The sequence below is a fragment of the Anolis sagrei genome, chromosome 6 (genome assembly GCF_037176765.1).
Source record: "Anolis sagrei isolate rAnoSag1 chromosome 6, rAnoSag1.mat, whole genome shotgun sequence".
In the NCBI taxonomy this organism is placed as follows: domain Eukaryota; kingdom Metazoa; phylum Chordata; class Lepidosauria; order Squamata; family Dactyloidae; genus Anolis; species Anolis sagrei.
In genome coordinates, this window is record NC_090026.1 from 1,275,759 (window position 1) to 1,289,696 (window position 13,938).

The 13,938-nt window shown below is 44.7% G+C and overlaps 1 protein-coding gene across 1 annotated transcript in view; it reads left to right on the forward strand.

Annotated features, from left to right (window-relative positions):
- The window catches only part of RNF167 (ring finger protein 167), a 49,896-nt gene that overhangs the window by 21,637 nt on the left and 14,321 nt on the right, over window positions 1-13,938 (forward strand). Inside the window, exons 3-8 of the mRNA XM_060779788.2 lie at window positions 607-687; window positions 787-903; window positions 3,238-3,325; window positions 3,476-3,566; window positions 7,967-8,072; window positions 11,993-12,086. Coding sequence (XP_060635771.2) covers window positions 607-687; window positions 787-903; window positions 3,238-3,325; window positions 3,476-3,566; window positions 7,967-8,072; window positions 11,993-12,086 — 577 coding nt within the window. The remainder of the gene's footprint in view (window positions 1-606; window positions 688-786; window positions 904-3,237; window positions 3,326-3,475; window positions 3,567-7,966; window positions 8,073-11,992; window positions 12,087-13,938) is intronic.

The following is a 13,938-nucleotide window of genomic DNA, read 5'->3' on the forward strand; positions in this document are numbered from 1 at the left end:
TTTATACTGTTTTATAGTGTTATATTGTATTTAAATTGCATATTTATGTTTTTGGTTGGGGGCACCGTGGGGTGCCGTTTTGTTAACCGCCCTGAGTCCCTCCGCAGAGGTCGAGATACGACGGTATCTGAAATAAATAAATAGGTGTTTTGGACTTCAACTCCCACAATTCCTAACAGCCTCAGGGCCCTTCTTTGCCTGAGTTAGAGGGTCACCAACTCCTTATCCCTGCATTCAGTATAACATCCTGGCTATGGAGTCCTGGGAATTGTAGTTTGTTGAGGCACTGGACCTCTTTGGCATAGAAGGTCCAACATATTGCAAAACTACAAGTCCCAGGGCCCTATAGCCTTGAGCCATGGAAGATCCAGCGAGGTCAAACTGTATTAATTCTCCAGTGCAGATGCACCTGGCATCTTTGGCAGAGAAGGTCCAAGATATTGCAAAACTACAAGTCCCAGGGACCCAAATTGGCCCATGCTTGCTTAAATTCTCTTCTGTTTTGAGGGAATTTCCCTAACGCCCATTCTCTTCCCCCTTCCTTCCTTCCTTCCTTCCTTCCTTCCTTCCTTCCTTCCTTCCTTCCTTCCTTCCTTCCTTCCTCAGATGTCGGACCACAACACCAGCATGGACTTCTCCGACCTGCCGGCCATGTTTGGGAGCCCGTTACCCCGCGAGGGACTGGTGGTGAGTACCTGCCCGTTCCTGGTGCCGCTTTGGGAGGGGAGGGGGTTCCGTTCCCGGCCTGTCTCCCCTAAACCCGAGGCCCCTCCCTCTCCCTTCCAGGCCTACTTGGTGGAGTCCCGCCCGGCCAACGCCTGCCAGCCCTTGGAGGGGCCCCCCAACAACAGGAGCCTCTTCGTGGCCCTCGTCCAGCGCTACGACTGCAACTTCGACGTCAAGGTGGGCCTCCTTTGAGGGAGGGGGGCTCTGAAAGCAACAACATCGCTGCTTTGCTTTATCTTTCCCTGTGCACATGTATAATAACAATCAATAACTATTATTATCATTATTATTATTATTATTGTTATTAGTTATGCACCTTGAGCTGTGAGAAGAGGCAGGAAACAAGTAAAATAATAATAATAGTTATAATTATTACTGTTCTTTGTCCATCTTGAGTTACGAGGAGAGGCAGGAAACAAGGGCATTATTATTATTATTATTATTATTATTATTATTATTAGTTCTGCACCTTGAGTTGTGAGAAGAGAAAGGAAGCAAGTACATTTATTATTGTTGCTATTGGTGTTGTTGTTGTTATTTGTCCATCTTGAGTTGTGGGGAGAGGCAGGAAACAAGTGCATTATTATTATTATTATTATTATTATTATTATTATTATTGCACCTTGAGCTGTGAGAAGAGAAAGGAAACAAGTACATTTATTATTGTTGCTATTGCTGTTGTTGTTATTTGTCCATCTTGAGTTGTTTGGAGAGGCAGGGAACAAGTGCATTATTATTATTATTATCATTATTATTATTATTATTATTATTATTATTATTATTATTAGTTATGCTCCTTGAGCTATGTGAAGAGAAAGGAAACAAGTACATTTATTATTGTTGCTATGACTGTTGTTGTTATTTGTCCATCTTGAGTGGCAAGGAAAGGCAGGAAACAAGTGCATTATTATTATTATTATTATTAGTTATGCAACTTGAGCTGTGATAAGAGGCAGGAAACAAGTACATTTATTATTATTGTTGTTGTTATTTGTCCATCTTGACTTGTGAGGAAAGGCAGGAAACAAGTGCATTATTATTATTATTATTAGTTCTGCACCTTGAGCTATGAGAAGAGGCAGGAAACAAGTACATTTATTATTGTTGCTGTTGCTGTTGTTGTTGTTATTTGTCCATCTTGAGTTGTGGGGAAAGGCAGGAAAGCAAGTTCATTATTATTATTATTATTATTATTAGTAGTAGTAGTAGTTCTGCACCTTGAGCTGTGAGAAGAGACAGGAAACAAGTACATTTATTATTGTTGTTGTTGTTATTTGTCCATCTTGACTTGTGAGGAAAGGCAGGAAACAAGTGCATTATTATTATTATTATTATTATTATTTATGCACCTTGAGCTGTGATAAGAGGCAGGAAACAAGTACATTTATTATTGTTTTTGTTATTATTAGTTATGCTCCTTGAGCTATGAGAAGAGGCAGGAAATAAGTACATTTATTATTGTTGCTGTTGCTTTGTTGTTGTTATTTGTCCATCTTGAGTTGTGAGGAAAGGCATGAAAACAAGTTCATTATTATTATTATTATTATTATTATTATTAGTTATGCACCTTGAGTTGTGAGAAGAGAAAGGAAACAAGTACAAGTATTGTTGTTGTTGTTGTTATTATTAGTTATGCTCCTTGACCTATGAGAAGATGCAGGAAACAAATACATTAATTATTGTTGTTGTTGTTATTTGTCCATCTTGAGTTGTGGGGAAAGGCAGGAAGCAAGTTCATTATTATTATTATTATTATTATTATTATTATTAGTTATGCACCTTGAGCAATGAGAAGAGGCAGGGAATAAGTACATCTATTATTGTTGCTGTTGTTGTTATTTGTCCATCTTGAGTTGTGGGGAAAGGCAGGAAACAAGTGCATTATTATTATTATTATTATTAGTAGTAGTAGTAGTAGTAGTAGTATTGTTATAGTGTGTAGCATGAATTTTATTCCTGGGTTATCGATGCCAATTTATTCTATCATAAAAACATGGGGAAAGTGTATTAAACTTCAATCTCGTCATCGAGTCCCAAACCAGTTCAGCCCAGTTTGCTTGTGGCAGCCACAAAAACAAAGTTTTTGGAGTAGTTTCAGAAAGCCTTCGACAACACATTTCTGGAGTAGAACAACTACTTTCAAAGTACTTTCAAACACTAAAAGACTTATGCATTGGAGTATTAAACTATTATTATATAATATATTAAATATATTATTATATATTTATTATATATTAAATGATTATTATATTGTTGTTGTTATTTTTGTTGTCCACCTTGAGGTTTGAGGAGAGGCAAGAAACAAGTACAATTATTGTTGTTGTTGTTGTTGTTGTTGTTGTTATTATTATTATGTTTTTTCTTTCTTGAAAGAGACTCAAAACACAATGCTAAAACAATACAATGTATAATTTAAATCCTAAGACATATAAGCACTAAAATAGCCTTATGTGTAGAAGTGTTAAAGATTATATTATTACCTTTTCCACCCCCACCCCCCTTTTTTTGCAGGTCTTCCATGCCCAGCAGGCCGGCTACTCTGCGGCCATCGTCCACAACGTGGGTTCGGACAACCTCCTCAACATGGTCTGGGATGATGGTGAGTGGGCGAGTGTCCAAGGAGCGGTCAGTGTCCCAAGGGCTGGGGAAGGACCCATTACTTTCCCAATGTCCTTGTGTGTGTGTGTGTGTGGGGGGGGGTCTTTTCTGTGTCTCTGACCCCTTCTTCTTCCTCTCCTTCTTTGCCCAGAGCACCTGCACAAGCTCATCAGCATCCCTTCCGTCTTCATTGGCGAAACGGCCGCCACGTACCTGCGCAGGATCTTCACTTACGAAAAAGGGTAGGAACACAGGGGGACAACGGGGGGCTTCTTTATTTTGGGGAGAGGGCACTAAAGCCTTTTTTCAGCCGAGAGGGGGGTTATGTCATCATGTCTCCTCTCAGCCTTCTCTTCTTCAGGCTAAACATGCCCAGCTCTTTAAGCCGCTCCTCATAGGGCTTGTTCTCCAGATCCTTAATCTAGAGGGTGCTCACTAATGCTTCCTCTTCATCCTGGAAAGAAGTGACGAGCAGAGTGCCATCCGCAGGGTTCCGTCCTGGGCCCGGTCCTGCTCAGGATCTTCATTCATGACTGAGATGAAGGGCTAGAAGGCAGGATCGTCAAGTTTGCAGACGGGACCAGATTGGGAGGGAGAGCCAAGACTCCAGAGGACAGGAGCAGGATCCAAAGGGATCTTGACAGATTGGAGAGATGAAGGGCCAAAACTAACACAATGAAGTTCAACAGGGACAAATGCAAGAGACTCCACTTTGGCAGGAAAAACGAAATGCAAAGATACAGAATGGGGGAGGCCTGGCTCGAGAGCAGTACGTGTGGAAAAGATCTTGGAGTCCTCATGGGGAGGAAGGGGAACATGAGCTAGGAATGTGATGTGGCAAAAAAAGAGCCAATGGGATTTTGGCCTTAATCAAGAGGAGCCTAGTGTCTAGATCGAGGGAAGTCCTGCTCCCCATGCTCTATTCCGCTTTGGTGAGACCACACCTGGAATATTGTGTCCAATTCTGGGCACCACAATTCAAGAGAGAGATTGACAAGCTGGAATGTGTCCAGAGGAGGGCGACTAAAATGATCAAGGGACTGGAGAACAAGCCCTATGAGGAGCGGCTTAAGGAGCTGGGCATGTTTAGCCTGTAGAAGAGAAGGCTGAGAGGAGATATGATGAGAGCCATGTATAAATATGTGAGAGGAAGCCACAGGGAGGAGGAGGGAGCAAGCTTGTTTTCTGCTTCCATGGAGACTGGGACGCAATGGAACAATGGCTTCAAACTACAAGAGAGGAGATTCCCTCTGAACATGAGGAAGAACTTCCTGACTGCGAGAGCCGTTCAGCAGTGGAACTCTCTGCCCCAGAGTGAGTGTGGTGGAGGCTCCTTCTTTGGAGGCTTTTAACAGAGGCTGGATGGCCATCTGTTGGGGTGCTTTGAACGCGATTGTATTGCTTCTTGGCAGAAGGGGGTTGGACTGGATGATGGCCCAGGAGGTCTCTTCCAACTCTAGGATTTTAGGATTCTTTCCATGCCCTGCTAAAGTCAAACAGCTTACAACAGGAGATTTTATTTATTTATTTATTTATTTATTTGTCGTGTCAGAACAACCAGTCTAACAGAACAAAGCAAACAAACAGAAAAATACACAACTTGTGAGTTTGGTAGCTGGTTAAATGTCCTTTGACCAGTATCTGGCCACTTGGAGTGCTTCCGGTGTTGCTGCAAGAAGGTCCTCCATCGTGCATGTGGCAGGGCTCAGGGTGCATTGCAGCAGGTGGTCGGTGGTTTGCTCTTCTCCACACTCACATGTCGAGGATTCTACTTTGTAGTCCCATTTCTTAAGATTGGCTCTGCATCTCGTGGTGCCAGAACGCAGTCTGTTCAGCGCCTTCCATGTCGCCCAGTCTTCTGTGTGCCCAGGGGGGAGTCTCTCCTTTGGTATCAGCCACTGGTTGAGGTGCTGGGTTTGAGCCTGCCACTTTTGGACTCTCGCTTGCTGGGGTGTTCCAGCGAGGGTCTCTGTAGATCTTAGAAAACTATGCCTAGATTTAAGTCGTTGGCGTGCTGGCTGATACCCAAACAGGGGATGAACTGGAGATGTCTCTGCCTTGGTCCTTTCACTATTGGCTGCTACTTCCCGGCGGATGTCAGGTGGTGCAATACCAGCTAAGCAGTGTCATTTCTCCCGTGGTGTAGGGCGCAGACATCCCGTGATAATGCGGCATGTCTCATTCAGAGCCACATCCACTGTTTTAGCGTGGTGAGATGTGTTCCACACTGGGCATGCGTACTCAGCAGCAGAGTAGCACAGCGCAAGGGCAGATGTCTTCATTGTGTCTGGTTGTGATCCCCAGGTTGTACCAGTCAGCTTTCGTATGATATTGTTTCTAGCACCCACTTTTTGCTTGATGTTCAGGCAGTGCTTCTTGTAGATCAGAGCACGGTCCAGAGTGATTCCCAGGGATTTGGGTGCAATGCTGCAATGCTCCAGTGGGATGAAAACCTCATATCAGCAGGAGCCATGAAATGGCAGCAGTGAAGGCAGAGAATGCGCCCCAAGGGCTCCAGCAGGTGGCATTGCTGCTCTTCCCAATCTCTGGCCCGCGCATTGAAAGCCAGGTGCCACATGTCAGCGCTCTTTGTTGGTTTTATTCAGAAAGAGCGGTGCTCCAACTGTCTGGGGAGTTTGGCCCCTTTCCCCAGGAATCTGCCTGGTTTGTGTCCGCTTCCCTTGGTGCAGCGGAGGCGCAGGGCTGGGCAGATCCTCTCTCTCCTCTCCTTTGATGACCACGGCTCAATGCTGAGCGACCTTGGGATTTGTAGTTTGATGAGGCATCTGCACTCTTTGACAGGGAAGGTTCAAGACCTTGCAAAACCACACCTCTTATAATTCCATGGCATTGGACCAAGGCCATTAAATCAAGGTGGATTCATTCTGCATCAGAGATGCACCCCAAGGTTTTCACCATCACTCAGAAAAACACAGCAGAAGAGATTTTTAAAATGCCAAAGAAACATATACATTACAACACATGTGCAAAATCACATATATACACATATATTATTATTATTTACTTTATTTGTATACCGCTTTTCTCAGTCCTTAGACGACTCACAACGGTTAACAACAAGAACAGCAAAAATTCAATGCTACCATCACACGGTATAAAAACAGTTAACATCATAACATATTATAGAAAAGTATACAATTAACAACAATATACAATTAACACCAATAGCCATTCGCTAGCGTCTCATCACTAAAAACATGCACAAAACACATATACACAGACTGGACCACGCGTGGCAGGGGATGGCTAGTAATCAAATATATGGGCACAAGATGTTGGCATTCACATAGAATCGAACTGTGGACAGTATTTGATAAACTTACAGGCTTGAAAAGGACAAAAATGGAAAACAAGCAACTTAGACTTGGCATCTCTTAAAGGGGAAGTGGACGGTGCTCCAAAACAACAATGTATTGCTCCTACAAAGCTGTCAGCTGAGATGCAGCACTAAAACACCGTGCAAAGGCGCACTTAGCTGCTGCTGCCCACAAAGACCCCTGTGATAAAGCCAAACACTGTGCTCCTTACTTTGAAAGTACTTGCTGTATTCCAGACACTTGGTTTTGCCACAAACTATGTCGAATTACTTGAGATACTCATTGAAAAACTAGAGGAAAAAGTGGTGTTGCAGGATCATGTCCCTCCCTCCCACAAGAACCAAGTTTTGGCAGTTTAACAAACTTTTCCCATGTTTGTTATGATAGAACCAATTAGGAAATGGCATTGATTACACATTGTACAAAATAAGTAAAGGTCAAGGTTTTCCCCTGACATTAAGTCCAGTCGTTACCTACTCTGGGGGTGGTGCTAATAATAATAATAATAATAATAATAATAATAATCCTTTATTTATACCCCGCTACCATCTCCGGAAGGACTCAGTGCGGCTTACAAGAGGCTGAGCCCAAATACATCAGTAAAAACAACAACAATACAACAATAAATAAACTCATAAACAAGCAATAAACATTAACAATAACACCACGACACATTAAAAGAACCTATGGCAGGGCCAACTGTAATAATTAAAATAGTTTAAAAATGCATTACCAGGTGAAATAGGATAGGTATTTTGAAGATAGGTGAGGCGTGCAGACGATCCTAAATCTCTAATAAAGTGCATCTCCATTTGTAAGCTGAAGAGCCGGCGCTGTCCATAGTCACCTCCAAGGTCATGTGGCCAGCATAACTTCATTGAGTGCTGTTACCTTCCCGCTGGAGCGGTACTTATTGATCTACTCACATTTGCATGATTTCGAACTGCTAGGTTAGCAGAAGCTGGGGCTAACAGCAGGAGCTCACTACCTCTGAGGATGCTTGCCATAGATGCAGGCGAAATGTCAGGAGAAAATGCTTCTAGAACATGGCCATATAACCTGGAAAAACCTACAACAACCCAGTGATTCCGGCCATGAAAGCCTTCGACAATACAGCAGGAGCTCACCTCATTCCCCAGATTCGAACCTGCGACCTTTTGGTCAGCAAGTTTGGCAGCTCAGCGATTTAACCCACTGCACTACCCGGGGCTTCTTAGATACAAAATAGTGTAATAATAATAATAATAATAATAATAATAATAATAATATGTTATATGTTATCTCTCTTTCTCTCTCTCCTTCAGGGGCCAAGTGATCCTGATCCCGGAGTACATCTTCCCGCTGGGCTACTACCTCATCCCCTTCACGGGGGTCGTGGGCATCGTCATCGCTGTCATGTGCACCATCCTGGTGAGCCATGTGCCAACGCAGAGGGGGTGGGAAGCTGGTGGGGAGGCCGCAAGCATTCAAGGTGCCATTTGGCTCCAGAATCAGCTGCAGTCCCATGCTGGAGGATGACAAAACCTTTCCTGCTGTCAAGCTGCATTTCACCCATGGGCTTTGCTTATTTATTTATTTATTATATATATTCCGCACTTCTTACCCTTACTCAGGGCGGAGCACAACATATATACAGCAAACATTCAATGCAGGAACATAAAACCATAAATATATACAAACATTAAAATAACTTATATTCATATTTATTATTTATTTGTCGTGTCAGGGCAACCAGTCAATTGTATTACATTTCTAACAGAACAAAACAAACAAACAGACAAAACACAAAGTTTGCAAGCTTGGTAGTTGATTTATTTATCGAGTCATCAGCAACCAGTCAATTATATTACATTTCTAACAGAACAAAGCAAACAAACAGACAAAATACACAATACAAAATTTGTGAGTTTGGTAGTTGATTAGATGTCCTTTGACCAGTCTCTGGCCACTTGGAGTGCCTCTGGTGTTGCCGCAAGAAGGTCCTCCATTGTGCATGTGGCAGGGCTCAGGGTGCATTGCAGCAGGTGGTCAGTGGTTTGCTCTTCTCCACACTCGCATGTCGAGGATTCCACTTTGTGGCCCCATTTCTGAAGATTGGCTCTGCATCTTGTGGTGCCAGAGCGCAGTCTGTTCAGCGCCTTCCAAGTCGCCCAGTCTTCTGTGTGCCCAGGGGGGAGTCTCTCATTTGAGGTTCTGGGTTTGAGCCTGCCACTTTTGGACTCTCACTTGCTGAGGTGTTCCAGCGAGTGTCTCTGTAGATCTTAGAAAACTATGTCTAGATTTAAGTCGTTGACGTGCTGGCTGATACCCAAACAGGGGATGAGCTGGAGATGTCTCTGCCTTGGTCCTTTCACTATTGGCTGCTACTTCCCAGAGGATGTCAGGTGGTGCAATGTAAACAGTGTAATTTCTCCGATGGTGTAGGGCGCAGACACCCCGTGATAATGCTGCATGTCTCATTAAGAGCCACATCCACTGTTTGAGCGTGGTGAGATGTGTTTCACACTGGGCATGCGTACTCAGCAGCAGAGTAGCACAGCGCAAGGGCAGATGTCTTCACTGTGTCTGGTTGTGATCCCCAGGTTGTGCCAGTCAGCTTTCGTATGATATTGTTTCTAGCACCCACTATTCACATTACAAGTTGCTTTAGGAGAGAAGAGCCTCCAAGCGTCCCCTCCATAGAATAGAATAATTTTATCGTCATTGTACATTGTATGACAAAATTAAATGCCACCCCCAATACACATTATGTATGTAAACAAAGCACCCACCCTTCCACCTTCTGATCACTATTGCACAACCTCATAATGCCACATCCATGTGAAGCTGCAGAGTTCAATATAGTCACAGCTCTGGGGTTATATATGTAGAATTACAAAAACAAAGCATTTATTTTATTTATTTGTATTCTGTCCTCACCCTGCGGGGGACTTAGGGCAGATCACAATGTACATATACATGGCAAACATTCAATGTCATAGACACACCACATATATAGACACACAGAGACTATTTAAACTTTTCCAGCTTCATGAGAGTATGCTTTTTTAATTCCGGCCACTGGGGGAGCTGTTGCTTCACCGTCCCCTTGTGACACTGATGGAGTACTTCCTCATTCTTTTACACGCTGCTGGAGAGTTTTATGGCCTCATAAATTATTTATTTACTTACTTACTGTATTTATATACCTACCGCCTTTCTCAGCCAATCAGTGACTCAAGGCGGTTTCCAACAAATCAGTATACATAAAAGTATAATACCAATTATATTAAAACATTAAATAGTATAAAACTTCACAAAAGCAATAAAAACGACATCATTAGTGTCTCATTATTATCAAGCATTGTCCAGTTCCATTGTCAAGTCAGTTCAGTTTCCTATATCAGCTACTCTGCATTTGTAAACACTTGCTCAAACAGCCGTGTTTTAACGTTAAGAGGGAGGGTGCAGACCTGGTCTCCTTAGACAGGGTATTCCAAAGCCGAGGGGCCACCACTGGGAAGGCCCTGTCTCTCGTCCCTGCCAAACATACTTGTGATGAAGGCGAGAGCAGGGCCTCCCCGGACAATCTTAAGGACCGCACGACCTCTGAGGATGCTTGCCATAGATGCAGGCGAAATGTCAGGAGAGAATGCCTCTAGATCATGGCTGCAAAGGTCGATAGCAAGCTAGACGAACGGTTGGGAGCTTACTCTGACCCGGACTGACTTTGAACTCACGACCTTTCGGTCAGTAATGCATTTAATGCAGCCGACTCCCAACCAGCTGCGCCACAACCCGGTCCTTCCACTTTCTAATCATTATTGCACAACTCCCTAATGCCACATCAGTCTAAAACTACAAATATAGTCACAGCTCTGGAATAAAAGCTCTCTCTCTGCCTATTGGTCCTTGTTTTTGTTATCCTCTGCCATCTGCCTGAGGGTAATAAATTAAAATAAAGATATCTAGGGTGAGACGGAGCCTTAAGAATATTCCAAGCTTTCTTAAGTTCTTCCAAAGGGAAATCAATAATTGTCTGGAGCACCTTTCTATTATGTGCAATGAGCAAACCATACGCAAATGCAATAGGTTAGGACACTCTATAGCAGGGGTCCTCAAACTAAGGCCCGGGGGCCGGATGCGGCCCTCCAAGGTCATTTACTCGGCCCTCGCTCAGGGTCAACCTAAGTCTGAAACGAATTGAAAGCGCACATCATCGTCATCATCATCATCAACAACAACCATGCTATCGCATCAGCCAAAAGCAGGCCCACACTTCCCATTGAAATACTTTTTTTTGTTGTTGTGTCAGGAGCAAGTCGCTTCTGGTGTGAGAGAATTGGCCGTCTGCAAGGATGTTGCCCAGGGGATGCCTGGATGATTTTGATGTTTCATCATCCTTGTGGGAGGCTTCTTTCATGTCCCCGCATGAGGAGCTGGAGCTGATAGAGGGAGCTCATCCGCCTCTCCCCGGATTCGAACCTGCGACATTTCGGTCTTCAGTCCTGCGCCACCGAGGACTCCTTATTGAAATACTAATGTTTATATTTGTTAAAATTGTTCTTCATTTTAATTATTGTATTTTTAAGTGTTTTTGCACTACAAATAAGATATGCGCAGTGTGCATAGGAATTCATTCATTTTTTTCAAATTATAATCCGGCCCTCCAACAGTTTGAAAATCTGTGACCTGGCCCTCGGTTTAAAAAGTTTGAGAACCCCTGCTCTATAGCACGGCAGTAGAAAGTCACCAGCAGATTTTCACTCAGTTGTTGGTTCTGTACACAAAAACACACAAACAATGCATACTAATTGGGCCCTAAACCATTCTAGCTTAGGTCTCCTAAACTGGGGGGCAAACCCCTCTTCCCCTGCTTTGGCTTTGGGGTGGTGGGCATAGAATCATAAGGCGTAGGGAGAGACCCACAGGGCCCTCCAGTCCAGGCCTTATCTGCCAGCCAGGAAGACAACATCCAATCCCTCCTGACAGATGGCCATCCAGCCTCCTGAGGAGACTCCCCACTTTCCTAGCAACAAGGACTGTGCAGTCACATCCTCATCCTCATCATCCCAATCCCTTCAGATCTTTTCCAGCTCTTGTGTTGCCAAAGAAGCACACCAATGTCTCTGATCCAAAGTCAGTGGTGCAAATCCTCCCTGTTTGACTCCCTGGCTGGTCTTTGGGAGCGAGGTGTGTCTAGATGGGCCGTCAGGGCTTGTGCCGAAAGCAGAGCCAAAGTGGAATAACATACGCCTGTTTGTGCCTTGGCTTCATATAAAAAGCGTGTGTTGTGGAAGTGAATGTGGGGAATGAGTCCCCTGATGCGCCCCTTGTTCCCCTCTCCTCAGATTGTGCGCTGCGTCCAGCACCGGAAGCGGATGCGGAGGAACCGCCTCTCGAAGGAGCAGCTGAAGAAGATCCCCATCCACAAGTACAGGAAAGGTGAGCCGGGGGGGGGGTGGAGGGGGGTCCCCGATAACCCTGGCAGCACCTGGCTTTGGCCTAAATACAATTACTCTCCCAAACGGTAAAAGATGTACTGTGTTCCCTCACTTATGGCTCAGGTTCTGTTCCAGGAACCCCCGCGATAAGTGAAAATCCGCAAAGTAGGGGCGCCATATTAATTCAATATTTATACAATATTTATACATTATTTTATATATTATTTTCTTACCTGCACTTCCTTACCCGCCTCATGGTCCCCGGCCTGCACTGGACGTAAATATTATATATTTTATATTAATATATTCAAAAACCCGTGAAACAGCGAGTCTGCTAAAAGCGAATCGCGAAGTAGCGAGAAAACCTTGTCTTTCCCCAATTGCAGGAAAGGGCAACTCTCCCCTGCTGCCTCCAAATAGGCAGGCTTCCTGTACAGGTTGATTGGTTTGCTTAGGGCAAGGATGGAAGGGGGCCAGGACCACCCTCCTCCTCAGGCTTTCCTGGCCAGTGGCGCAGTGGGTTAAAGCACTGAGCTGCTGAGCTTGTTGACCAAAAGGTCACAGGTTCGATTCCAGGGAGCAGCGTGAGCTTCCGCTGCCAGCCCTAGCTTCTGCCAACCTAGCAGTTCGGAAACATGCAAATGTGAGTAGATCAATAGGTACTGCTCCAGCGGGAAGGTAACGGCGCTCCATGCAGTCATGCCGGCCACATGACCTTGGAGGTGTCTATGGACAGCGCTGGCTCTTCGGCTTAGAAATGGAGATGAGCACCAAGCCCTAGAGTCAGACACAACTGGACTTAATGTCAGGGGACTACCTTTACCTTAGGTAGGCGGTTGGGGTGCAGCTCTTCCTATTTCACCAGGCAGGTACGGGCAAAATCAGTCCTGGGGGCCAAATGCGGACCCTTGGGCTCTTTTCGCAGGCCCTCTTCTCTCTCACCACCCTTTCCCTTCTTCTCTCTTTCCTTCCTCCTTCCCTCCCTCTTTCTCCTTCCCTTCCACACTTTCATCCTTCCTTCCTTCCCTCTCTCTCTCTTTCTCCTGTCTCCCTTCCCTTCCACTCTTTTGTCCCTTCCTTCCTTCCATCCCAACCCTCCCTTCTTCCCTCCTTCCTTCCTTCCTTCCTTCCTTCCTTCCTTCCTTCCTTCTCTTCCTCTTTCTCTTGCCTTCTTTTCCTTTTTTTTCCTTCCCTCCCCTTCACTCTCCCCTCCCCTTTTGTCACTCCTTCCTTCTTTTTCCTCCCTCCCCTCCCTCTTTCTCCCTCCCTCCATTCCCTTCCACCGTTTTGTACTTCCTTCTCTCTTTTCTTTCTCCTTTCTTTTTTTCTTTCTTTCTTTCTTTCCTTCCATCCATCCTTCTCTTCCACCCTTTCTTCCTTCCCTCCTTCCCTCTCTTCTCTTTCCTTCCTTACTCATCTTTCTTTCCTTCCATCCATCCATCCTTCCCTTCTACTCTTTTGTCCTTCCTTCCTTCTCTCTTTCCTTCTTCCTTACCTCCCTCCCTTCTCTTCCTCTTTCTCCTTCCATCCTTCCCTTCCACCCTTTCATCTTTCCCTCCTTCCCTCTTTCTTTCTTTTTTTCTTTCTTTCTTTCTTTCTTTCTTTCTCCCTTCCTTCCTTCCTTCCTTCCTTCCTTCCTTCCCTCCCTTTTGTCTTTCCTTCCCTGTTCCCTCCCTCCTTTCCTCCCTCCCTCTTTCTCCTTCCATCCTTCCCTTTCACCCTTCCTTCTTTTTCTCTTTCTTTCTCCCTTCCTTCCTTCCTTCCTTCCTTCCTTCCCTTTTGTCTTTCCTTCCCTGTTCCCTCCCTCCTTTCCTCCCTCCCTCTTTCTCCTTCCATCCTTCCCTTTCACCCTT